The 26,397-nt window shown below is 28.7% G+C and overlaps 1 protein-coding gene across 5 annotated transcripts in view; it reads left to right on the forward strand.

The window, feature by feature from the left end:
- The window catches only part of LOC129908710 (uncharacterized), a 218,323-nt gene that overhangs the window by 21,635 nt on the left and 170,291 nt on the right, over window positions 1-26,397 (forward strand). For 4 of the 5 annotated variants that reach the window (XM_055985432.1, XM_055985433.1, XM_055985430.1 and 1 more), the window contains 2 exons: window positions 10,449-11,000; window positions 11,089-11,295. In XM_055985432.1, coding sequence (XP_055841407.1) covers window positions 10,449-11,000; window positions 11,089-11,295 — 759 coding nt within the window. Of the gene's footprint in view, window positions 1-4,626; window positions 4,983-10,448; window positions 11,001-11,088; window positions 11,296-26,397 lie in introns of those variants that run through there. The other variant, XM_055985434.1, reaches the window with a different exon arrangement.

Here is a 26,397-nt window from a genome sequence, read left to right on the forward strand (position 1 = left end):
ATTTGAAACTCACTTCCCGATGAAGTGGAGAGAAAAGGAGACATTGCTAAACTTCCCTATCCAAAAAATATAAGCGCCTACTAAAATTTCAGATAACTGCGACCGTGTGTGTGCCTATTGGCGAGTCTCAGTTAGGTTAAAGGAAGCTCATATGCTATCATAAGGCGCTTCAATATCCAAAAAACCAATGCCCATAGTTGGAAAATGTGTGTTTTATTCGCTATAGGCCGCAAAGTGTCGTGTTTTTATACTGCTAACCGCGACGTCGACGCATCGTCGCGTCTTTACTTCGCCCAGCAGACAGACATTCCTATAATACTACCGCCTGATGGCGCTATTACTGATGTCGAATTTGCAGTCGCTGGCGTAGATTGTTAAGCGCGGGAGATGTTTTAATTGCTTATTATTTATGTATGCGATCTGTGAGTTAATAAATTTACTAATGTCTTAACGCAAAAGAGGAACACTGAACTCCGCACCAGCATCAGCAGAGTATAGTAGCTTCCTCCTGTCAATGTAAAGTATATCTTTCGTATCTCGTGCATCCATCCAGAGCCATCACAACACCATCCTCGAGTTCAGAGATGGTGAAGTTTTTTTTAATTTCCTGGAGACATCATCAGCGCATTTGGAGAGATGTGTGTGCACTGCACAGCATCTTGAGTGCATATGTTAAGCGATGCTCGTTAAAGAGCTCCCGCGCCAAATGACGGATCTTATAACATCTCTCAGAGATAGGATTATTTTTTATTTTGTTTCTTGTGTGTAATGTTTTTTCTTACTCCTAATCAGTTTATTCAGCTATTGTGTATGGCAGAGTTTTGGTATTATATTATTTGCTGGGTTGTAAATATGCGAATAAATAAATAAATTTGACATTTATACGTTGGATGAAGAAGTTAATCATTGTTTAGTTGTTCACAGGCGGCTAATTACCTGTAATTGATATTTCAATGTGCTTTTTTTTTTGTTTGTTGGTTTTAACGAGAAGATGGATTTTTTTAACGGAAATGTTTTTTTTTGTGGGAGTATGTTTGATTTGATGAAGGCCTACTTGAAAGCTTTTGGAATGCTGACTGTTAAAATATGCGAATGATGGGAATGTTGATGAAGTTATGCAATTGTCACAGGTTTTATTTTTTTTGTTTACAATCACTTGGAAATTTTCTTTCAATTTTTTTTTTAACATATTGAAAGGTGTTGATGAGAAAAATTTTAAATAGACGTAACTTTTGACAAACAATTGTTATTTGAAGATTGTTGATTTGAAAAATATCAGACATTTTTATGCACCCGTTCAGGTTAAATAATGTAAGATTACTTCAGAAGATGGGTTTAAAAATGCTAATAAATATGAATTTAGAAGATCAAATTATTTTGAGAGCAGCCAAATTCCTTACCATCAAAAACAAATAAAATGTTATAAAAATATTACACATACACCACAGTGACCGTTAAAGTTTTATCTTTCACGCTTTGCAACAAAAAGCTAGATTCATTGGAATACTCTACGCAGTTAAACTTATTAATTTAATTTTAAACTGTAAATTGAATTTAAGCTACAGTCTAAGCTACTTAAGCGATTTTCATCAAGTTGAGAGATATTGTTTGGGCCAGATTACCTAGAGAAAAAAAAATTACTTTTTTTCAAAAACGACTTTAATCGTTTTCAATGAATTTTTTTGTGTACCTTTGCAAATAAGTTCGTATTTTTGAAAAGGTATTGACGTTTTCTTCAACTTAACCGTTTATAACAAGAATTTTGAACAGATTTGCTTAAGTAACCGTAAAATTAAAATTATTAAAATTTTTCAATAATCATAATATATTGAATTGAAAAAAAAAGAATGTTAATTTTTTTATGAAAAATATTTTTTTTTCAGTGGATCCATGAATATTTTGAAACTTTGTTGTTACATGACGATTGACAGTTTCTTTTGAATTACATACCGATTTTAATAAAAATAAAAATTATCAAAAATAAATTTTGTTTTTCTCAAAGTTCTTTCATACAAAAGCAACTGAAAAGCTTACTTTCTTTGGAGGCCACTTTCAGTTCTCTTATGTATTGTATATTGAATCAACATAATATGTATACGTATTTGTCAACTAAGTAAACCACCTGAAAAAGTGGTCAAGGAAAAAAACAAGCAAAGGGTTTTAAGTTAACATTTTGCTAAATGAGGTTAAAGTGAAAGGTGGATGCCAGTCATAAAATCTCATAATAAATTTTTTTTACCATAGCGGCTCTAAAATTTCTATCTTTCTAAATTGTATGGATTATTTTTTTCAACTAAAATTTTTTCTCAAACAAATTTTATTTAACAAACAAAAATTTAAAAATTAATTTTGAAAAATCCAAATGTAATTTGTAATTTAAAATTACGGAAACTTAAAAGCTTCTGTAAACTCAAAAATATTGAGAAATAAAAACAAAAACGTTCCATGTTTTCAAACAAAACATTTCTTTATTTTAAATACAGGACTGGGTAGCACGTACTTGCTCTTTTGCCAAAAGTTGCTGTTTAAAAACTCAAAAGAATAGCTTTAATTTATTTTTATAAGAAATTTTATTTAAACTTGAAAAAAATATAAAATTTGTATTTAAAATTATAAAAGAATTTCTTTAAACAGTTTCGACCTCCAACTGCAGTATGCCATACAATTTTTTGTGTAAAAAAAACATTAAGATTTTGTTTTTAAGTTTATTTTTTTCTATGTAAAAATTAAAAACAAATTTCTTAAAAAAGTTTAGCATACCAATTAAAGGGAAATATAAGATAATTTACGTAAGTATTGAAGCAAAGTTTCAAAAACAAAACTATCAATTCGTCTCCATAAAATTGATTTTTTAAAAATCCAAAATTAATTTTTTTGGCAATTTTTCTTAAAAAATAGAAAAATATATTAAAAAAAATTTCATTGAAATAGGTTTCATCGTTTGCGAGAAACTCAGGCACATAGAAAACGGTTGTATGACAGGTACCGTTCAAATTGGTTCATTAAGTTTTTTTTAATGTCAAAATATTAAAATCGTTAGAGTGGTTTTTGAAAAAAAAAAACATTTTTCTTTTGGGTCGTATGCAAAGAACCGTTAACTTTGGTAGATAGTAAACAAAAATTAACACAAAAAAAGGTTGAATAAAATCTCATCACCAGATTAGCCTGTAGACAAACACAAGTATGGGACTCATATTTTTGGAATTCTTTGTCTTCGTAACATTATGTCCGAGTTAACGAATCTGAAGCTTGCCCTATAGCACCAACCTACATTATACAGACACTGGGGGAATGACAACGAAAACCACTTTGATTTAACTATTATTCGGATTGTCTTTGCGCTTTAGATGCGCATGTTAGTTTTTTCAACATTAAATTAACGTGACCATATTGCATTTAACTATGCCATTGTTCTCTCAAAATATCATAAGTATAAACATAATTTCATATTCAAGAAAAGTAAGAGGTCACTGTGGCGTATGTGTAATATTTTGTAATTTTATGTTCTTATATTTAATAAAAAAAAATCCCGAAAATATTGTCATTATTTTTTTTTTTTTTGACTGCTTAAAATATTTGATAAATTAATAAAATGTAAGCTTTTATAAAAATACATAATCAATATTTTTTCAACTTGTTGAAAATAAAGTTATTCCAACCCAAAAATCCGATGTTAAATTTTGAAAAAACTTCCTTTGAAAAAGTTCCATTAACAAGATAATTTCTAATTTATGTATTTAATTCGAAATGATGTTAGTCCATTAGCCATAACATACATGTTGGTTATATATGTAAGTATGTAATTACGTATCATCTAAATCAAAATGAACATAATAATGTTTGAAATTCTTATTAATCTGTTTTAAACCATAGCGTAAACTTTATGCAAATTTCATTAAATTCGTTTCGTCTAAATCTTAAATTATTTTTTTTTATCAAAATTTGTCATGTCAACAAAAACAATAAACGTCAAAAATTGATGTCTAGTTAATTTTTCACATCTCTCAAAAAAAAAAAAACTGGGCTTGTTTATTAGGACAAAACTTATGTAAAAATACAGCTCGACAAGCAGCAGGTGATATCATTTCAAAAACTTTTTTTTTAACATTTTAATACCACAACATATTTTTAGCTCCCAACCTTAATTCCAAAGTAAACATTGCAAAGAAACTGACATGTCACGCACACCTCCTAGAAAATCGGGTCCTACTTCAACACGCAATATTCCCGTCGAATTTAGCATGGATTTTTGTAAAATAGAGGAGCCTATAACTTATTCACATCTGACCCAATTCTAAAAAAAACCACAAAACAACAACAAAAACACTCATGAAACTTAATACAAAAAATCTAGCAGACAAAACGTTTTCCGGCACGTGATCGAAAAAAAAGGATACTTGCCTACTCGAAGAAACATTAACTTTTTAAAGTTCTTTGCTTTTTAAAAAAAGCTCTTTCATCGGCTACGACTTGTATTATCTCTCAAGGCGCATGTCTGAATCTCAGACAAACACCCTCTCATAATTTATAGAGAATAAGGACTTTAGGTAATTTGACTAGAATTCTAAGAATTTCTCGTTACCCATATAAATGTTGAGCTTTTTTGGCAAAGCAAAAACAACTCGATGACTTAACTAACCTTTCTCCAAGGAGAGCCATAACAACTAGGTGTATCCTTTTTTCCTTTCAAGCTACTACTATCTACTATATACAACGCGGCCGGATGTTTTGCGTTGCATTGTTTTCATTTCCCTCCGCAAAACTAACAAAAAAGAACATAAATCGAACCAATATTGCTTTCCTAGCAACGATATTGGGTGAAGTTTTGATTTTTCTTGTAATTGCAGTTTGCATTTAAGTTCAAAGTTTGTCGGTTTAAAGAATGTGAAAAACGTAGTTCTGTTTTAATAAAACTATTGTCACTAACTGAACGTGTAGAAATCGGAAAATAATTATGCGAAATGTATTTTCGCAAGAAAAAGGTATGAATTTGTGTTTTGAAAAAGTCCTTTATGTGTTGCACCATTGTGATAGAATTTATGCAAAGTGAAACCCGGTTATTGGGATATGCCTAAAGTCATGCCTACTCTTGACCTACGTTATCCTCTAAAATGTTGTGATTTGGGAGTGTGACACTTTTTTCGTGTAGGTTCCTTTATGGATTTTAATTTTTTTTCCATGCCTAGGTTCATATGCTCTATTCCGCGAATATGCCTAAGGCTAAAGTATGAAAAATCGATTGTCGTCCTTGCCGCAGTGCTAAATTTTAACAACTTTTATTTCACCAAGGAAATAACAATTGTTTTATGATTTTCTGTTTTAAAAATGTGTTTCTTTGTGAAAAATGTGTATTTCAATTGTTAGACTGCGCAAAAATTCGGTGACAATTATTGTAACAAATGTCCACCTAGATGCCGACAAGGAAAACAAAAACAAATTCGGAACACAGAGTAGAGTCAATACCCTTCGAGTGACATTCATCACTCTTGTCGGTGTCCTTCCTTTTTTTTTATATATATTCCATAGAGTCTTTATACCTTTAAAGCAAATTATGAAATTAATGCCCAAAAGCTACTAAATTTTTAGGATTTTTCAGAAATTTTAAATGCGTTTTATTTTGTTATCAGTGTGTTCTTCTTGACTATCTCAACTTTGTCTTTTCATTGAACATTTTATTGAACTTAAATCAAGTTTTGCAATTAAAAAAAAAAATATATATATTTGTTAAATGTTATCAAACTTTGAAAGAGTTGCATGGCATAATTTTCATTTTTGTGAAATTAAAATTACTCAAAAAGCGTATATAGTTTTTTGCATAAAAAGAAAAAAAAAATTAATAAAAAAACATCTTGTACACTTTCAAATAACGGCGTTAAAACAAATAATCTGAATGTGTACCAAAACAAGCGTTCCCGGAATGACGGTTAATTGATGTTTGCTACTCATAAATTATTCTGAAACTCACTTATAACACATATTTAATAGACATATTTAGTATTTACCCATAAAAATAGATGTGATAAATCTACATAATGTTTATACAGCCTCATTTGTATTTATAATGATCGTTGACACTTTAAGACATTTTGGTACAATGCGACATATTAGTTGAAAAAAAAAAACAACATTATATTGAAATTTAATAAACTAATTTAATTTTTCTAGAAACATGTACAAATTTATAATAATATCGTACAAAAAATATAAGTGGTGTTCAGAAAAGAAATATCTTAAAAAAATACTAAAAATTAATGGGTATAGAAACCGTTTGAGTATCAGTTATGGAAATGTTCCCGGAACGCTTTTTTGGGTACCTATAAGATGTGGAATAAAATTAATACTTTTAATAACAACACAAAAATATTGAAGTGAAAAGTGTTGTTTTTCTGAAAAAAAAAAACTACTGGGTTGCACGAACTTGCTCTTGGAGTTAAAGTTGCTTAAATTTTTAAGACTTTTTATATAGAAATTTGGACAAACAAAATTAAATTCGTTTTTTAAAAAATAAAATAAAATCTGAAATCAAATTGCCCTCCAAAACAAGTATGCAGTTTTAATTGATATATTAAGATGCATTTTTAGAAAAAAAATTTTCAAAATCGTTTTTTAAAAAACTAATTTTTTATAAATAATTTTTTTGGAAAAAATGTTTTAAAATAAAATTGGTATGCCATTTTGTAAAAATCACTAATCAGCATCTAAAAACAAAATTAAAAAAAAATTCAATGTTTCGAAAATTTGATTTTTCAAAAAAAAAAAAAAATTTCAATTTTTTTTTAAAAATCCAAAAATTATTTTTTTGAAAATTTTTTTTTGGCTTAAAATTATATAAATGCTTCTTCACAAAAAGTTTCGTTGAAATCGAATAAGCAGTTTCGGAGATAATCGGATTTGAAAAAAACCGTTCTATGGCAGGTACCGTTAATAATGATTTAAAAAAAAAAATTTTCATTAAAAGATAGACCTTGTCTTAAAACTAACATTTGAATTTTTTATTTATTTTATTTTTTGGAGCCGCTTTTGAGATATTTCAATTTTACTAAAATCGGTATATGACAAGTACCGTTATTTTTGGTCCAAAAAAATTAATTCCAAAATCCCCTCTGGAGAGTCACCAAATAACGCTACATACCAGGTTTGACATCAATCGGTATATCCGTTTAGGCTGTAGCTTCGTTTACAGACAGACAGACTGACAGACGGACGGACTTCCGGGACCCACTTTTTTGGCATTCTCTACCATCGTAATGTCATGGAAAAATGTTATATCAACTTTCTGTTTTTGTACGAATGCATAATTGATATATAGTACCTATATCGCAAGTAAAAAGAACTGAATAACTACATAAATTTTTGTTAAAATTTATGTAATAATTTCCTTTTAGAATTAAGTTGAAATTATTCTTTTGTGAATACATATAAAGCTTTAAGCCACTCTGCATAAGAGGCATTTCACAGTTCACGTTTTATAATAATTACAAATGTTTCTTTGCATAAAAAAATAACACTTTTACTAAACAAAATATATCGACTGTTTTAATTCGCCATTCGCAAAAGTAACAATTTAAAAAGTTTTTAAATAATTGAGCCGTTTACCTACCTATTTATACCAGTGTTTTTTTTTTTTTATTAATATAACAGATATTTCCTGTTCCACTCTTTTACTTAAAATATTTATATCTACTGCTAAAAGCTGCTAAATTTTTTGAACTCCGTCTAAAATTTATCATTTTTACTATTTTTTCATGGAATTTTTTGTACTTTTTCTGAATTTTATAATTTTCTGTTAAAACTTTTTATCATTTCTTAGAACATCGAAAAAGCAAAATTCTGATCCATTTTCAGTTTTTACCTGTTTTTATAAACCCGATTTGTGGGATAAAAATGATGTTGTTGTTATTAAGGCTGGTAAAGTAAAGCGTTGGAATGTGGAGAACCAGAACTACATACGTACTCGTAGTTTGAATAATAGTGAGTTTATCATTTTTTGAAAAATAACTTTTCCATTGTACTGACTTGTTTTCAGTCGTTTTGATTCTAGCCTTTTTGTACTTTAAAGAAGCAAGATATATATTTCTTTGAAAAACAAAGAATTAATTAATAAAAATATCCAGGTGGTCAAAACTGATCCTAGATCAAAAAAATCAACATAATTTAGTAACGTCAAGTTTATGTAACACGGCAGTATACTGAACAAACATTTTATTTCACTCTTTTGGTGACCTTTATTTCTTCCTTTTCTACCTTTAAAAAATCATTTAAATTGTAATTTTTTTCCAAGGAGCTTTAGGCTATTGATTATGTAGTTTAGAAAGGAACTAAGACGTTCACGGGTTTTTATTGCAGGAATCGTTCAATGGGTTATAAAAGAAGATAAAACCGCGGAGTGCTATTAAATGAGAGGGTGGAAACTGAAGATAGGGGTGCAAAAGCCCCCTTTTTGGTTTTTTCAATATACCTCGTAAACCAAGCAAAATTTTGATATATTGCACATAAAACTTTTTGTAGAGAATTAAATTTCCTATTGGAATAATGTTTTTTTAAAAATTGAAAAAAAAATTTTCATACCAAAATAGTCGAAACAATCATAAAAAAAATATCAAAAAAATCGATTTTTTGAGTTTTTTTGCTTTTTTACTTGTACATTTTTGTTGGGTTGAGATAGACATAAACGTTGCTCCAAAGAAAAAAAGAAGATTAAATTTCCTTCAAAATGCTGTACTCACTAAATTTTTTCATTGAAAATTGACCGAAGTATGGCCATTTTAATCTATCTTTTTTTTCGCATTTTTAGTTTTACTCAGTAAAACAGAAACATTTGAGGGGAAAGTATGATTACTTAAGCACCAAGAACTGATAATGAGATTTTGTAGAGGGGTTAAATACAATCATTGTTTACTATGGGAGGGAGGGTCAATGTCCCCCCGTTTTGGAGGGAGGGGCAATTTTCTAAAAAAAATACTTAAAATTAAAAAAAATTATTAAAAAACAACGGCAACACTTACAGTTTTGATTGATACTTTTTTCAAAAGCTAGAATTATAAACTTAATATTAATTTTAAAATGAAGTTATTTTAATCAATTGTTTTTGAAATACCCGATTTCAAAGTCAAAACTTGTGAAAAAAAAAGTTTAAAAATACATTGAGTACAATTTTCACAAAAACTGTGGACCTCAATACGAAATTGATCGACAAAGTAAACTGCCTTAATTAATTTCTTATCAAATCATGAAAATCATAATGTTCCTATGCCTTCTATTTTTGAGAAAATTGAAAAATAGACAAAATACTTTCTTTATCGGAATCACTCGTTTATTTCGAAAATAATTGATTAAAATAACTTTATTTTAAAATTAATATTAAGTTTATAATTCTAGCTTTTGAAAAAAGTATCAATCAAAACTGTAAGTGTTGCCGTTGTTTTTTAATAATTTTTTTTAATTTTAAGTATTTTTTTTAGAAAATTGCCCCTCCCTCCAAAACGGGGGGACATTGACCCTCCCTCCCATAGTAAACAATGATTGTATTTAACCCCTCTACAAAATCTCATTATCAGTTCTTGGTGCTTAAGTAATCATACTTTCCCCTCAAATGTTTCTGTTTTACTGAGTAAAACTAAAAATGCGAAAAAAAAGATAGATTAAAATGGCCATACTTCGGTCAATTTTCAATGAAAAAATTTAGTGAGTACAGCATTTTGAAGGAAATTTAATCTTCTTTTTTTCTTTGGAGCAACGTTTATGTCTATCTCAACCCAACAAAAATGTACAAGTAAAAAAGCAAAAAAACTCAAAAAATCGATTTTTTTGATATTTTTTTTATGATTGTTTCGACTATTTTGGTATGAAAATTTTTTTTTCAATTTTTAAAAAAACATTATTCCAATAGGAAATTTAATTCTCTACAAAAAGTTTTATGTGCAATATATCAAAATTTTGCTTGGTTTACGAGGTATATTGAAAAAACCAAAAAGGGGGCTTTTGCACCCCTATCTTCAGTTTCCACCCTCTCATTTAATAGCACTCCGCGGTTTTATCTTCTTTTATAACCCATTGAACGATTCCTGCAATAAAAACCCGTGAACGTCTTAGTTCCTTATTACCCTGTTTTTTTCGACATAATCAATAGCCTACTTGTTTTTATTCACCAGTTAACTTTGAGTCAACACAGGATTGAAATCTGAACCAAAATGTTTATGAATTCTTTGTAATACTTAACATATTTTGATTTTTTTTTCTTGCAAATACAAATCTGTGATCCTTTAAGGCAAGATTTTTGTATTTGCAATTATTTGGGATTTTTAGTCAAGCGTCTTTTTGTTAATCCAAGTAAATAAAAATTACCATGCTGGTGAAATTCATGTGAATGCAGCCTTTCCTTTATTTCAGGTTTTTCTTTGTTTATTTGAATTTCCTAATAATTAGTTTCTTTACTTTGTATTTTGCAGGTTAATCCAACCAAACCACCAGATGGAGTTGGTTGTAGTGGCAGAAATAGTTTTGGTGCAGCAGGAAAAAGGTGCGAAGTAGTAAACATCGACGAAGACTTGCAACAAAGTTGCTCTACTTCTTTGTCCTCGGCAGCCCTATGTTCAGACACATCCACCGAGAATAACCCACAAGCAATCGAAGCCAATCGGGTCGGTGAAGTTCGTCGTAGCAAATCGCGTGTACGAAATTATCTAAAAAAGTGTAAGGATCGATTGACAGGTCATCACCCGCAGGATGAACTATGCAATGAAGATTATTTAGATAAAGCAGAGAGTTTACAACATGACAACAAAAACAATAACATCATCACTAGCACCAGCCCGAATCGAATTGCATGCAGCTTGGTCCCGGAAACGTGTTTTCTTGTCGATGAAACAAAAGTTGAATCATCATCACCAGAAGTGACTAAAATCACTCAAGTTGTAGATGTTGAGGACCAGCAGGACCAAGAGGATAATTGGGGCGATGATGTGTTGTTGAACTTGTCAGCTGTAGTGCTTGAGGAAGTGGTAAGTACCTACAACAATAATTTTGGATGGAAAATCGTGAGAAGGTTTTCGGTATTTGTGATGTTAAAGAGGATTTTAAATTTTCTAGGATTTGGAATTTGATGAATTGGTTGACAGCTATCTGAAGGATGTCTATCCAGTTTACTATGAGAAAACGCGTTCGATATTGATAAGACAGGCGCGTGATTTACTCGTTTGTGAATATCGCGGATGCTTGAGAACATTTGAGAAGCAGTTCCTAAAGGAATTTGCTAAAATTGCTAAGGATTTGAAAGAAAAGCATGCTATTGGTGAGGTAAGTGAGGGATAAGTAATTTTAACTTTAAAAGGACATATATTTGAAAAGTTTGAGGATTGTAGATATTGGGAATTATTTAAAAAAGTGTTCGCTGTAAAGTCAATTTAGGGACGGTGATTTTACGTGAAAACGTCATAAAAAACATGTTCAAGCTAAAGATTAAGACTTTTAAAGAAAAGGGATAACTTTTTGAAGCCTATCATATTTTAGATAAAAATAAGCAAATAAAATTATCTTTGTATTTTTACCGACTTCCAAAAAAGAGTAGGTATTCAATTCGTCTATTTTTTTGTTTTTGTTTGTTTGTTACCTCATAACTTTGGACTGGGTGACCCAATTTTGATAATTCTTTTTGTATTAGAAAGCTGGTAACTGCAATGTTGTTTCAATTTCATTCAGTTTTGGCTATAGCAACTATGAGAAAAACCATAAAACAAAGTTTTGATCCATGGAAGTCGGTTTTATTTTTTTTTTTTTCAATAAAAATGTTTATTTTCTTTATCATTTGTCAAACATTTTATATTAAAACTTACAAAAACCTTTAATTTTTTTTAAGGAATAAAATTATATTCTAGAAATCACTATTTTTTTTATGAAAAAAAGTTAAAAAAAATGTTATTCTTTGTCTTCGCACAACTTTTTTGCCAAAGTTTTTTCCTGACAACTTGCTACAAATTTCATACTATCTGAAAGCTTATATTGTCTGTACCACATCAACAAAAAGAGCTGGAATGCAATAAATTTTCATTAAAAAAAAAAAAAAAATAAACAAACTTTTTTTACTTCCATCAACCATTTGCCAATTTTTTTGTATGACAACCTATAATAAATTATATATCACCGAAAAGCTTATCATTTCACCTTTAATTATATGGCTTAGTCATACATATATGTACAATGCCTACAAGAAAGCTACAGATTCTTAAAGTCAACCATGTCAAAATTAAAACTGAGATTATGATTTCTTTCTCACGTTTTGTGATGATTTTTACTTTTTGAATTTAAGATTATCCAACTTGTAGCATATGAATCGCTCAAAGATATATGTCATATGAATGGTTATAGGTATTTATGTATTATCTGAATGCCAAATGAAGTTAAAATTTAAAAAAATTTCTTAAAAATATACTGTTTAGTAAAAACATAAAAAAAACTCTGTTTTACTTTGGTTTTTTAATAGTTTCTCTTACGTTTTTTACAATACTTTAGTTCTAAAACTTTTAAAAGATCCATATCGATAGGAAATATAATTATCTACAAAAAATTACTTAACAAAAATTCTCAAATTCGGCTTGCTTTTCAAAAACACTCGAAAAATATCATATTTTGTTATCTTTGCAAGGAAGTGTACTACTCTCAACACATACAAACATTTAAAATTAAGAACAAAAAATTTGCTTTAAAAAATCGATTTAAAAAAAATATTTAAAGATATTTATCATATGATTTTTGAATTTTTTGGGTTTATTTCTACATATAAGGAAAGTATAACGGTACTTGGTTTCCAAAAATTTTTTATTTTTTTTTGTGCTATCAGTCTTGTAAGTTCGAGAATTTTTGGATTCTTTAAAAAATTCTTAATAATCTTTTTTATCAAAAAACAAAACCGACTTCCATGGACCATGGTATTTATGGTATTTCTAAATGTTCCTATGGCTTTAAATGAACGAAATTAAAATGGGACCATATTGCAGCCACCATCTTTCCAATACAAAAAGAATTATCAAAATTGGTTCACTCAGTCCAAAGTTATGAAATAACAAACATAACAAAAAAAAAAAATACAGGCGAATTGAAAAAAACGCAAAAAATAGTTGTTTTACCAAAAACCACACCTGCAAAAATTGAACGCCTAATTTTTTTTATAAGCTTTACAATGGTTAACTCAAATTGTCGTAAGACATTTCCTCTACCGATAATAACCCCTTTGTCGAAGGTTTTTACTCCTTGCTTTTGTTTTAGAAAACCTTTCATAACTCAGTTTTGAATTTTTTTTTTTTGAATTTTTTCAACACCTTTGTCATTCTTGTAACAAATAATTCTACTCTCAACGACCTACCGTTTATAAAACAATATTTTTTGTAGTCTCTCATTTTTGCCCTATTTACCCTATTTAGTTATGGCATTTGTAAAAATCTTTTATTTTTTTTTTCGTTTAGGATTAAATCTTACAAATAAGCTATATAGTGGAAATGTGACGTCACACATTTTCCATAATAATGGGTGATATGCATAAAAAAGTAGTACTTACTTAAAGTAAAAGGTGAAAGTAAATACTATAAATTCTAGTAAAAGGTAAAATTCATAGTATTTACTTAATTTCGTATGCATAAAAAAAGTACCTGCTAGCAGGCAAATACTTTAAGTAGATACTAAATTAATCCAAGTAAATACTAGAATTCACCCAAAAATGATAGTAAATACTTTTTTTGATGGTATTCGTTTCGAATTTAAGCCTGGTACGTATGCTGCTGAAGAGATACGAAAATTTTCTTACAAAAAAAAGCACAACTAAATTGAACGAAAAATTATTTTCAGCTTAGCCAACGAAATTCTTAGCTTTGCCCGCACATTTGGAAAAATTAAAATCATTTGTCACTAGCATTTAATTGTCCAGGTCATTTTACTTGCTAAAAAAGAGTTTTTTGACTTTGGAGACCTAGACAAATTTTCGTTTAGCTTTAGCAGCGTACTAGGGCTTACAAATAAATTGTTCTGAAAGTTTTACCGTGTACTTAATCCAATACAAATTTTTACTGTTTCTTAAATTTGAGTTTGTGATGTGAACATCTGTTCGTGCTTTTTTTGTGAGTCAAAAGTGAACTTAACAGCAGCATAAAAAAATTGAACTTGAGATAACAGTCAGATATTACATGATGGCTCTAACGATTTTCTTTAAAAAATTTAATATTGAAAATATGGACCGTAATAAACGGTATTTCCCATAGAACCGTTTTCTAGTAAACGACACCACCAATTTCAATAAAAAAATATGAACAAAAACTTTTTCGTGGCCTTAATATTAAAATAAAACAAAATTTTCAATAAAATCATTTTTGATTAAAAAAAGATCGAAATTTTGTATGAAAATTCTATCTGTTGAAACTTTATTTTTATTTATCAATTAATATATCTTCTTTTTAATGGAATAACATTTTTATTTTTAAAAAAATTTGTGAACATTTTTATATGAAAAAAAAAAACTTCTTTTTAAAAAAGCGGCTCTAGATTTCCAATTCTTTGTGATGCATTAAAAAAAAAAACGTTATTTAACTTTAAACCAAATTTTATATTATTTTAAAGTTTTTTTTTATATTTTTTAAAAATAATCTTTTATAATTTTGTAAAAAGCTTTAATATTTCAAGCAATTTTTGACATAAGAGCAAGTACGTGCGACACAGTTTTGCATTTTTTTTTTCATTGCGAATTCCTTAAAATATATTATTCATGGCTAGTAAAGTTAATATACTGTTGGCAATTCAAATATGATTCAGAGATGAAATTATCTCAACAGTTTTAAAACTTGACATTACTTAAAATAAAAACTTATTGAAAAAAAATTACTATTCATTTACAATAATGACTTATTGATAAAGTTTTTTTAAATTTAACTCTGAGCCCGATAATCGATCATTCTAAACTTTTTGATAATTGATACATACAAATTCTGCCATTTCGATAAATATTAACAACCATCAATTTTTAAGAAATACCATGAAAAGATTGCGTCAAAATATGACTCAAGACTGCTATTCATAAGTTTCTTGGCTTCATAATTGCGGTTTTAAAACAAAAAAGTATGTACTATCAATTTTACAAGTTGGTATTTTGTAATCTTGAAAAAATCTAGTAATTCCTAAAGAAAAAAAGTACTAACTAGTTTTTATGCATATGGAATAAAGTATTTACTGAAAAAGTTCATCCAAAAAAGTAGATACTATGAATGATAGTAAATACTTAATTTTCAGCATTTACTTGATTGTTATGCATATGAAAAATAGTATATACTTGAAAATTCTCTAGTAAAAGCATTTGCTATTTTTTATGCATATCACCCATTATCTCACCAAATCTGTCTTAGTGACCATTCAAATTCTTTCATAATCTCAACCCAAAATATTATATAATTATGTACATATTTGTATGCTTCAATAAATTCTTTAAAACCTACCGGAAATCATAATCCCTTCACGGTCCAACACTTCAACAAATACTCGTAACACAAAATTTATAATTATTATCTTACGTATTGATGAACAAATTCTCCTCCATTTCCATCAGCTGTCAATATTGTTGCACCGAAATATGTCAAGTCGAATACATTTGTATTAACCATTCTCTGTTTTGTTTCTGTTTTTTTGAATTCATTGAACAACTTCTTATTTGTTTTACTTTCCGAAGTTAATCTTGTTACCAAATGATCAAAACAAGACTCTCCGACTTATAAGTTGCAACTCTCGAAGACACACAGAGACCATATACTCGAACTAATCCCGGTCTAATGCAGTTAATTTTAAAATCAAAACATATCCCCGCATGTGCCATGTGGATATGTGGGAGTCTGCACAGAGTATTTTGTTAATCAAAACAAAACAAAAATAGAAGACATTGACTGACATTTCGATGGATATTAGGGCGGGACAGACTTTTCACCCAAACTCTAGTGCGTTTTAAGCTTGGAAGTGTGTATCTTGGCCGAAGTTGCAGTCGCCGACAAAAGATACCAACATTCGACAGTCCATCTCTGTGCAACAACTTGAGTCCGGAATCAAACGCAGAATTACACATACGATTATGTAACGAAAATGTTGAATTACGACCGACACGATGGTGTTTTTTTTTTTTCTTTTTGTTGATGGTGCACCATCAAATCGAACAGTGCCAGTTTTTTTTTTTGTTCGATCCTTGAATACACTTTGCATTTACGTAATAAATTTCACTTAACAAAAAAATAAACTCTTAGTGAAACAATAATAATTAAGGAGTCTCAGTCAAAAAAAAATTACAGTGGATTTATGTGTTTTATAAGGACGTCGCGACGTCACAACAAACCGTGAATTACGAATGAAAAACATGCAACGGACACTGAAACGACAGCTTCCCATGATAGTAATAAGTTTCACTGCAAAGCACCTCGTTTCTGATGCAGCATCTTCAATGAAAATGTAAAAAAAATATTTTTAAAGATTTCACAGACTGATTAATATTTTTTAATCGATGGTTTTCGAATTCTTCTCTTTTTTGTTGGTGGGTAAGGTTATGGTTTATGGTTAGTAGGTATTTTTATTTTTTTTTATATGCGATCAGATTTGACAGGCTATAATTTGTCTATAGGGTTAAAATGCAGTCAGATGAAAAAGACAAGAGATTTTCACTTTGCGGAATTTTTCGGTTTTATTAATTTAAATTGTTGCATATTTATAAGTATGAAGGTTAAGCGAAGTGAGCTGACATTTTTTTTTAAGCTTTAGGAAAATACTGATTAAAATTGATTAAGTAATGAAAAAATATTAAAGATGTTATGTAAATAAAAATACGAGAAAAATGTGGATTAATTAATATTATTCAATATATTATGAAAAAATCAAGACGGAAATGAAATATATTTAAATGGTTGGTGGATTGCTGAATTTTTTAACACCTTTCTTCTAACAATGAGAAAAAGGAGCATTTACAATTCTTAATTTTGTAATAAATGTTAGTTTTGAAAACCCATTTCAAATTGATAACTTTTTTTTCCAGTCGTACATTTAAACGATTGTCCGGTACCATAACTATTTTTCATTTATGGTTGTTTTTTTCCTTGCGAAAAAAAATGTAACTCGAGCTGGATCCTGGACAGGCGCGGATCCAGAAATTTTGTTTGGGGGGGGGTCATAACACTCTTTAATCTCACTGACCGAGATGAAAAAAAAAGACAACCAAATTCAAATTTTTATAAATATGTTTTTAATTTGAACAAAATCATTTACATATAAATCATTTACATATAAATTATTTATGTACATATAAATTATGAAAACTTAACAAAAAAAAACAAAAAACTTAGTTGAGATTGTGTATTGGGCTGGAATTGTTTACCATTAAAAGGTCACTAGAGTTGGTATTGTTTTTACATTTGAATAAACCTTCACTTTTGGCTTCGAAAGATATTTTTTGGTATTTTAAAAAAAATGTAGGTATTCTATATTTATTTTAAAATATGATAGGTAAAGGTAATTAGAAGACATAACATAGCTTTAAATTTTCTTAAAAAAAATAAATAAATTAAAGAGAGATAAACTAAGGCAAAAAAGTGACAATATGATTGATGTTAGGAAAGTTATGATTTTTATCTGCATATGCATATGCATTCAAATAAATCGAAATTATTTTTTTTTTATTTTGTACTCCAAAAAATCGATTGCTAGACACCTCTAGAATATGCACACCAAATATGAACTCTTTATATTAATGGGAATGTCCTCTGCTTCGCAATTTTCCATTTTTACATCAAGCTTTTACTAAAAAAAATCATTTTTATCATTATCATTAACGACTTTTTAGCAAATTTCTTTACAAATTCTTGAAGGAAATTGAACGCTCTAAAAAAGGCGCCTTGAACAATTTTTTGTTTATCTAACCGTTTAATATATATCTACGAATCTTTCTGAAAATTCTAAAACATGTCTCTCTGTTTTCCATTTATTCAGTTTTCCATTTCCACAGATTTCACAATAAAACATCATGACTTTAATGCATATTTCAACATTCCAAATTCCTATTGTTGTTGAGAGAGCTAATTTTTTTTTTTAATTGTAGATAATTTAAAGGACTACAATAATATTTTATTTTAATAGCCAATACTTGCAGCGTTTGCAAAATAATAAGGCAAGAGTTTGCTAAACAAAAAAACGACTTTGATTTAATATTACTTATTTTTTATTTGTTTCAAAAAAAAGATTGTGCACTAAATTGATAGAAAATGTTGTAACGAACAATTCATTCCTTTTTTTTGCCGTAGGACATTCTGAAGTCGAGTTATTCCCAAAAAACAATATTTTTGGGTGTTTTTGCACCGGTTTTGCATGCGTTCATTTATCAATAGCTCGGCCATCTTTGGTGATAAAGAGCTCATTTTTTCTTTAAAATGCAGGACATGAACAGGGCTACAAAATAGGCCAGAAAAATGTCAATCATGATATAAGCTTTTTTCGAAATAATGACAAAAATGTGTTTTTTAACAACAAGAATTTGACTTTAAATGGCTGCCATTTTATATTTACTCACTCAAATACAATGAAATTACATACAACGATAGAAAATATTATAAGGAAGAGAATGTATGTTTATTTTTTGGTCTACGACAATCTGGAGCAAAGATATTAGCTTAGAAGTAAAATATCCCAAAAAATGCATTTTTGTGAATAACTCCGCTAAAAAGAATGATCAGGTGGTGAAAAATTGGGTTTACGCCTTTTAAATATACCCCTATCGATCCATGAAATAAAAACAGACAGTGCCTCTCAGCGCAAGGTCAAATGACTAGGGCTGTAAAAGTAACGACAAAATGAGTACCAGCATGTATACGTTACTTTTGATACTATACCCGCATCAATAATATCGTTACTCGTTACTTTCGTATGTTTCGCATTTTTCGCATATTTCGTATGTTTCGTGTGTTTCGCATTTTTCGTTAATTTTGTTACTTTCGCATGTTTCGTACATTGCGTATATTTCATGTATTTGATACGTTTCGTATGTTTGGTATTTTAAGTATGTTTCGTACATTGGTATAAGGGTGTAAAAATTTTTTTTTTTGAAAAAAACCAAAAACAATTTCTATAATCTAAGCTACATTTTAAGGTCATAAACATTTAAATTAGTTGCGGCATTCTCAAGTAATAAGGGTTTAAAGGTAGCTATATTGTTTTTTTTTCGTTTTTTTTTTAATCAAACGTGGAAACTTTTTTGATTTTTTTCCAAATTTTTAGACAACACTTTGGTAATTTTTTGTTTATATTCTTATCTTAATCTTATCACAATTCTTTAGAGACCTTTATTTCTAAAGTACAACGCGCAGATCTAGAAATATTAACACTTCAATACAACCATGTCGAACAATTTTTCGTTTATTTTTTTTATTGAGAGTGATTTTCAAACCTCGTTTTCTCTGCTTTTTTTTGTGTTGAAAATTTTGCACCGAAAATAAACTAATTTTTTGAAAAACCAAAAAACTTTTGTACATTCTTAAGCTAAATATCAATACCATTAACACCAAGGCCATAAACAGATTGGTAACGTCGTGGATATACATATTTCGGCAAAATAGAGAAAATACAAAAACGTCTCTTTTGATATTTCTGTATAAATTATCGATAACACAATGATTATTGAACCTTGGCACTGCTGTTTTAATCGAGACAAAAGTAAACTCCAGATAATTATCTGCAGTTAGCATTCTGAATATGGTTACGATACCGACACGAGATGCGAAATGCGACAAATTGAGTGTATCACTTCATTTCCTATCTCTTACATCGGATTTAGTATTGAAACTGGAATCGCGTCGTTATTCGTATGTTTCGTATCTCGTACGTTTCGTATGTTTCGTTACTTTAGTACCCAGTAACGAAACATACGAGTAACGATACTGTTTAGAAAGTAACGTTTCATTACTCGTTACTGAAGTGAATACCCGCATTTTAGTAACGAATACATACGATTTGCTACAGCTCTACAAATGACGCTTTGACTGGAGTAATTCTAAAAAACTTAAGAAAACTATTAAATTATAAATTAGCAAAATTATTAAGAATACATATTTGTATCTTTTTTATATTTAATTTAGTTTTATTTTATTTTTTGAGAATGTATGCTTGGAGTTTTGGGGGGGGTCATGACCCCCACGACCCCCCCTCTAGATCCGCCACTGATCCTGGATATCACATATGACATTTATTTGCTTTACTTAAAATGATATTTTATTATTTCAATTTGTAATAAATATTGTAACTTCAACTTCTGACGATCAAAACACAACTGGTGTCAATAGGTATCTTAAAAGAGAAGCAAGCAGCAAGTTGTGGGCGAGAATGCATTGCAGCTAAAAGTGCTGCATTGCATTCTGCGAATTTAAAGATAGATAAGATTCTTATTAAAAGCATTCTTATGAGAAGCATAAGAATTAAGAATGTGCTGACTCTATTTAAAGGGTCCGGATGTGACTCCTCCCCCCATAGATTCAACGGTCTCCGTTGAACAAGGATTAATTTTTAATTCAATAGTATTGCTTGCTTTTCCTTTAGATTTACATTTAAAATATAATAAAATTGTAATTATAATTAACATAATTAATACAAAAGTTAAACTTGAAGTTACCTTGTGGTTATTTTCAACATATTTTATATATTTTCTATTTTCAATATTCCTTAAATTTAAATCAGATAATGTAAAGTTACTAAATATTTTACTTGTATTGGTTATAAAATGCGGTATTACAAAAGTTTCATAATAAGTTTTCTGTTTTACACTTATTTCGAATTCTTTTAATTTTACTGTACAGTTTTCAATACTAATAATATTGTGATTTTTAATGACAATTTTTTGATCAATGCAGTCTTGATCAATTTCAATGACTTCCAGATTTTTAGTTACAATGGTGTGTTCGTTAATTTTTGTTATTGAAGTTTCTTTGTTACTTTTATAGTTACAAACATTATTTTCATTTAAAAGATTTCTTATACATTTGTTCGGAAATGGAATTAAATTATTTTTTAAAAGATTTTCTGTATTTGAGAGGTAAATTTTCATCTCATTTATGATTACAAATGTTATATCAAATTCAATTTCCATTGAATCTAGGTTTGGAATAGGTATAATGGCTGAATTATAAAATTTTTCTTTGCAAAATATCGGAATTGATACAACGAATATTATAAGATTATTTTTCAATAGCACAATAGTTTTTATAAGTGGTAACATTTCAATAGTTATGTTATAATCTCTCATTTCATCAATATTAAACATATCGTGTTCTAGTAAGTTTATTTTTGATAACAAAATATTGTCTTTAATTTTAGAGATTTCATTTTTTAAATTACATGAGTACATGTAAAGCTGTAGGATCAAAGAGTTTTTGTCCGTCTTAAAAAGAATGTCTTCTGTCAAAGTCGAAATGTTTTTATAAAATTGATTCATTTTCACATCGTTTTCTATGATGTGCTTTCTGATGGTTTCAAAATTCTGAATCATATTATTATTTATTTCAACTTGTTTGTTCGTTTCGTCAGTTAATTGTTTCATATTCTTTTCTACATTTTCCATAAACGAATATATTTCCTTAGAGTCTTCACTGTCCATAGTTCCTGCTAACAATTTCATACCGTTACCCCAAATATTTATTAAACCTCGCTTTTGGCGTGTAGTTTTCATGTAGTTTCTAAAGGAATACAGTTCTTGTTTTATTGAAATTATTTCTTTTTCAATAATTGTCATTCCAATTTCCATTACTGAATTACTTGTTTTAAGGGATTTAAAGCTTGTTTCAATTGCTTCTGTCGCCTCTAAATATTTTGATATGTTTACAATGTGTAAAAACTTATTGTAATGATCAATTATTTTAGTTTCTTCGAATCTGACAATGGTATACCCATTGTCATTATGAATTGGGGTAATGTCAATTCGTTGTCCGCTGATTAGAGGAACTAACAGCATTAGAATTGCCAACGTCATCATTTTGTCTGTAATGATAATTTTGGAATTTAGTTTTGCGTTTGACTTGGTTCTTATAAGATTTTTTTGGATGTTTGTCAGATATCAAATGATTTCCTGCTTGTTTATAGTTTTTTATATTTATATACTTAGGATTTGACTTCCCTATTCTATTATTTCTAACGAATTCATTTTCAAAATTAGTAACAGTTTCTCTGTTTTCGTTCAACTTATTTATTTTATTTGTTTTATTTGCATGTAATAACTTAGACAATGAGGTAATTTCTTCCTCTGAAATAATATTGTTTATAAAGTCTATTGGCCTCATTTTCGTACTTGTATGAATTGTATTGTTGTATAAAACAACAGCTTTAAAAACTTTTTCATCAAGACTATCTTCGTTGCAAGGATCAGCATTAAACAGTCTTATGTGTTCATTAAATGTTGAATGCAAGCGTTCTATGTCAGCATTGCCAGTTTTCAAATAAGGAGTTGTGACATGAAGTTGAATGTCATATGAAGTTAAAAATTGTCTTATTGAAACTGTGTCTAGTTCATTATCAGTAACGATAAGTTTTGGTTTTCCCAAATATTGCATTCGGGTTTTAAGTGCTTTAGTAATTGAAATCCATGTTCTGTCCTCTAAAAGGTGAGCCGTAGCATATTTGGTGAGTTTATCAATTGTTGTCAAATACATGACATTTCGCATAGGAAACCATATATCTACGTGAACAATATCGTTATGTCTTGCAGGGGTATCTGTTATATTAAATTTATGTTTTATAGGCATCCTGTCAAATTTAGCTGAGTTACATATGTTACAATTATTTATGAATTTTTGAATTTCTTTTTGAAGGTTTGGATAATAGTAGTTAGCTTTCATTTCTAAGAATATTTCGCTAATCCCAATATGATTATTTTTCAAATGTTCATATTCAATGATTTTCAACAATTTTTCTTTATCGGTTAAATCTTCCAATACTTTACTAGTTTTCATTACTTTGAGATTTTTATTCTTTGAAAAATATTTTACGTAATTGTTTTGAAAAGTCAAAAACAATTCATTATCCTCACAAAATACAACTATTAAACCTTTTTCGGGTAATTGATTTCTCATTAATTCTAATAAATTGCTTTCAGAATTTATATACAACGTGGTTCGTATTTTCTTTTTAAAAATGATTTTTTTTTGTCGTGGATTCCCTTATTGATTTTTTTAATACGAATTGGTATTTAAAAATATTCAGTGGTTTTTCAGTAATAGATATAAAATCGGCACTGTCAGTGTCTGCACTGTGCACGGTGTCAATTTCGTCATCAAAGATCTCGTTGAGATTTATTAAAACTTCATCTGCATTGTCGATCTTTTCATAGTTTATTCTGCTTAGCCCGTCGGCTACTACATTTTCTTTGCCTTTAATATACTCTATTATGAAGTCAAACTCATTTAATTTTATTTTCCAACGTTGTAATTTCATGTTGGGCTCTTTTAAGGAATTTAACCAAACTAATGGTTTGTGATCAGTTTTGACCACAAAACTTCTTCCATATAAGTAAGGCCTGAAATGTTTGGTTGACGTTAAAATTCTGATAATTTCTACTAGTACGCGTATTTCCTGACCCATAATTATCAAAAGGGTTTTGATGATTTCTATTTATATTTCTGTAAGTATTTCCTGATTCTTGGTTTTCGTTTAAGTTTTGATTATTCCTATTAATATTTCTATATGTGTTACTTGATTCCTGATTCTCATTAAAGTTTTGATTATTTCTGTTTCTAAACGTATTAGTACCTCTTTGGAATTCGAAGGAATTTTGATTGCTCCTACCTCTGTATGGATTTCCTGTTGATTGATTTTTATTCGAATTTAAATTATTTTTGATATGGTTTGATTGATATGCCGTATAACTTTGGTGACGCGCTTCTAAAATTATTTTGTAAGCGGCATCTAGTGTACTTGGGTTTCTACTAAAAACTAATGTTTTAGTAGGCTCTGGAAGATTCTCTCTAAAAACATTCAGAGCTATCCTGTATCCTGTTTACCTCATCAGTTGTGTAGTTTGTGTCACCGTGTGATAGAATACGAATATGTATTCTACTGGTAATTTTGTTTATTTCATAAAAATACTTTTCAATAGTAGAGTCTACTCTACACATTTTCAATTTGTCTATTAAGGTGAAACTATTTTCTTTTTCACCGAAATTCTCAAGCAAAATTTCTTTGATTCTTTTCCAGCTTTCTATTAAGCCGTGTCTTTGGAGAACTGGACGTGTGCGTCCAACGCATTTATTTTTAAGGAAACCTATTAGAACTTTTTTGTTGTTGTCGTCAAAGCTATCAATTGTAGGAACTAAATAGTCAACCTGCTGTAGAAAGTCCACTAAATGGTTTTTGTCGGTTCCGTCAAAGTCTTGTATGTTCTTAATACAATTAAGAATTAAATTCATATTTTCTACTGAATTAGCCATTTTTATTTTTTTTTTTTTTTTTTTTTTAACAAATGTTATAATAATGTGGAGAAAAAAAAAAATGTATGATTTTATTTTGAATAATGAATAATTTTTGTTTATATGTATTAACAAAAACATACACTAAAAGACAATTAAAAAATTCACTGGAGTCATTTGATTCAAAACAGCTTAGCTAGCTATATTATTTTTTTTTTCTTCTTGCACTATGTATCTCTGTCAATATTTAGATAGGGTTTTGCTTTTTGTCTTACAATTTTGAATTGGAAACTTTGTCGCCTTCTTTTTCAAATAGACCATTTATTTTATGATCAGGTATTTATGAAATTCACTTATATTTCGTTATAAAATACTAAAATAAGAATTGTAACAAAAAAAATTATAGTTTTGTTTTTTTTTTTTTCACTTCATTTTGGGAAAACACATTAATGAATTGCTCATCAAATATTATACACTAGGTAGATGGCATAGACTTTTTTTTTAATTTTATTTATTTTTCTTTCTCTTCAATTCTTTTTGGCACAGCTATGTTTAGTTAAAATATAATATTTAATAATAATAATCACCATTTCCTGCATTTTCAATCCTATTTCGTGTTGAATTACATCTTTTGTGCTCATCCATCGCTTTGCAATAATTCTTTGTCACTTCTTCAAATAGGGATTTCGATTTTGGGCACAAATTTTGTTGTTATTGTTTGAGTGTGGTTTTATTGTTCTTCTTTATATTTTTTATTTTTAATCCTCGTCGCCAGTGATCGTGGGTGCCGTGGTTGATTTAAAACAATGTATTTATTTGCTTTACTTAAAATGATATTTTATTATTTCAATTTGTAATAAATATTGTAACTTCAACTTCTGACGATCAAAACACAACTGGTGTCAATAGGTATCTTAAAAGAGAAGCAAGCAGCAAGTTGTGGGCGAGAATGCATTGCAGCTAAAAGTGCTGCATTGCATTCTGCGAATTTAAAGATAGATAAGATTCTTATTAAAAGCATTCTTATGAGAAGCATAAGAATTAAGAATGTGCTGACTCTATTTAAAGGGTCCGGATGTGACTATATGACATTACGATAATAGAGAATACGAAAATAAAATGCACGACTGGGTCGCACGAACTTGCTCTTAGAGTTAAAGTTGCTTAAATTTTTAAGACCTTTTATATAGAAATTTTGAAAATGTAGGTACCTACTATATGTATAGGTAAAAAAAAGTTAAATTCGTTTTTTAAAAATCTGAAATCAAATTGCCCTCCAAAACAAGTATGCAGTTTTCATTGATATATTAAGATGCATTTTCAGAAAAAAAATTTTCAAAATCGTTAGAGCCGTTTCTTAAAAATCTAATTTTTTATAAATAATTTTTTGGAAAAAAAAGTTTTAAAATAAAATTGGTATGCCATTTTGTAGAAATCACTAATCAACATCTAAAAATAAAATTTCAAAAAAATTCAATGTCCCGTTTTCGAAAACTTGATTTTTTCAAAAAAATTTTTTAATTTTTTTAAAAATCCAAAAACTATTTTTTTTTTTAAATTTTATTTTTGGTTTATATTTAAATTATATAAATGCTTTTTCACAAAAAGTTTCGTTGAAATCGAATCAGCAGTTTTGGAGATAATCGGATTTGAAAAAAAACGGTTCTATGGCAGGTACCGTTAATAATGATTTTCAAAAAAAAAATTTATTAGAAGATAGACCTTGTCTTAAGACTATTTTTGAATTTTTTAAACAAAATCGTTGGAGCCGTTTTTGAGCAATTTCAACTTTACTAAAATCGTTATATGACAAGTACCGTTATTTTTGGTCCAAAAAAATTAATTCCAAAAACCCCTCTGGAGAGTCGCCAAATAACACTACATACCAATCGGTTCATCCGTTTAGGCTGTAGTTCCTTATACAGACAGACAGACAGACTGACTTCCGGGACCCACT

The sequence above is a fragment of the Episyrphus balteatus genome, chromosome 2, assembly GCF_945859705.1.
Source record: "Episyrphus balteatus chromosome 2, idEpiBalt1.1, whole genome shotgun sequence".
NCBI lineage: Eukaryota > Metazoa > Arthropoda > Insecta > Diptera > Syrphidae > Episyrphus > Episyrphus balteatus.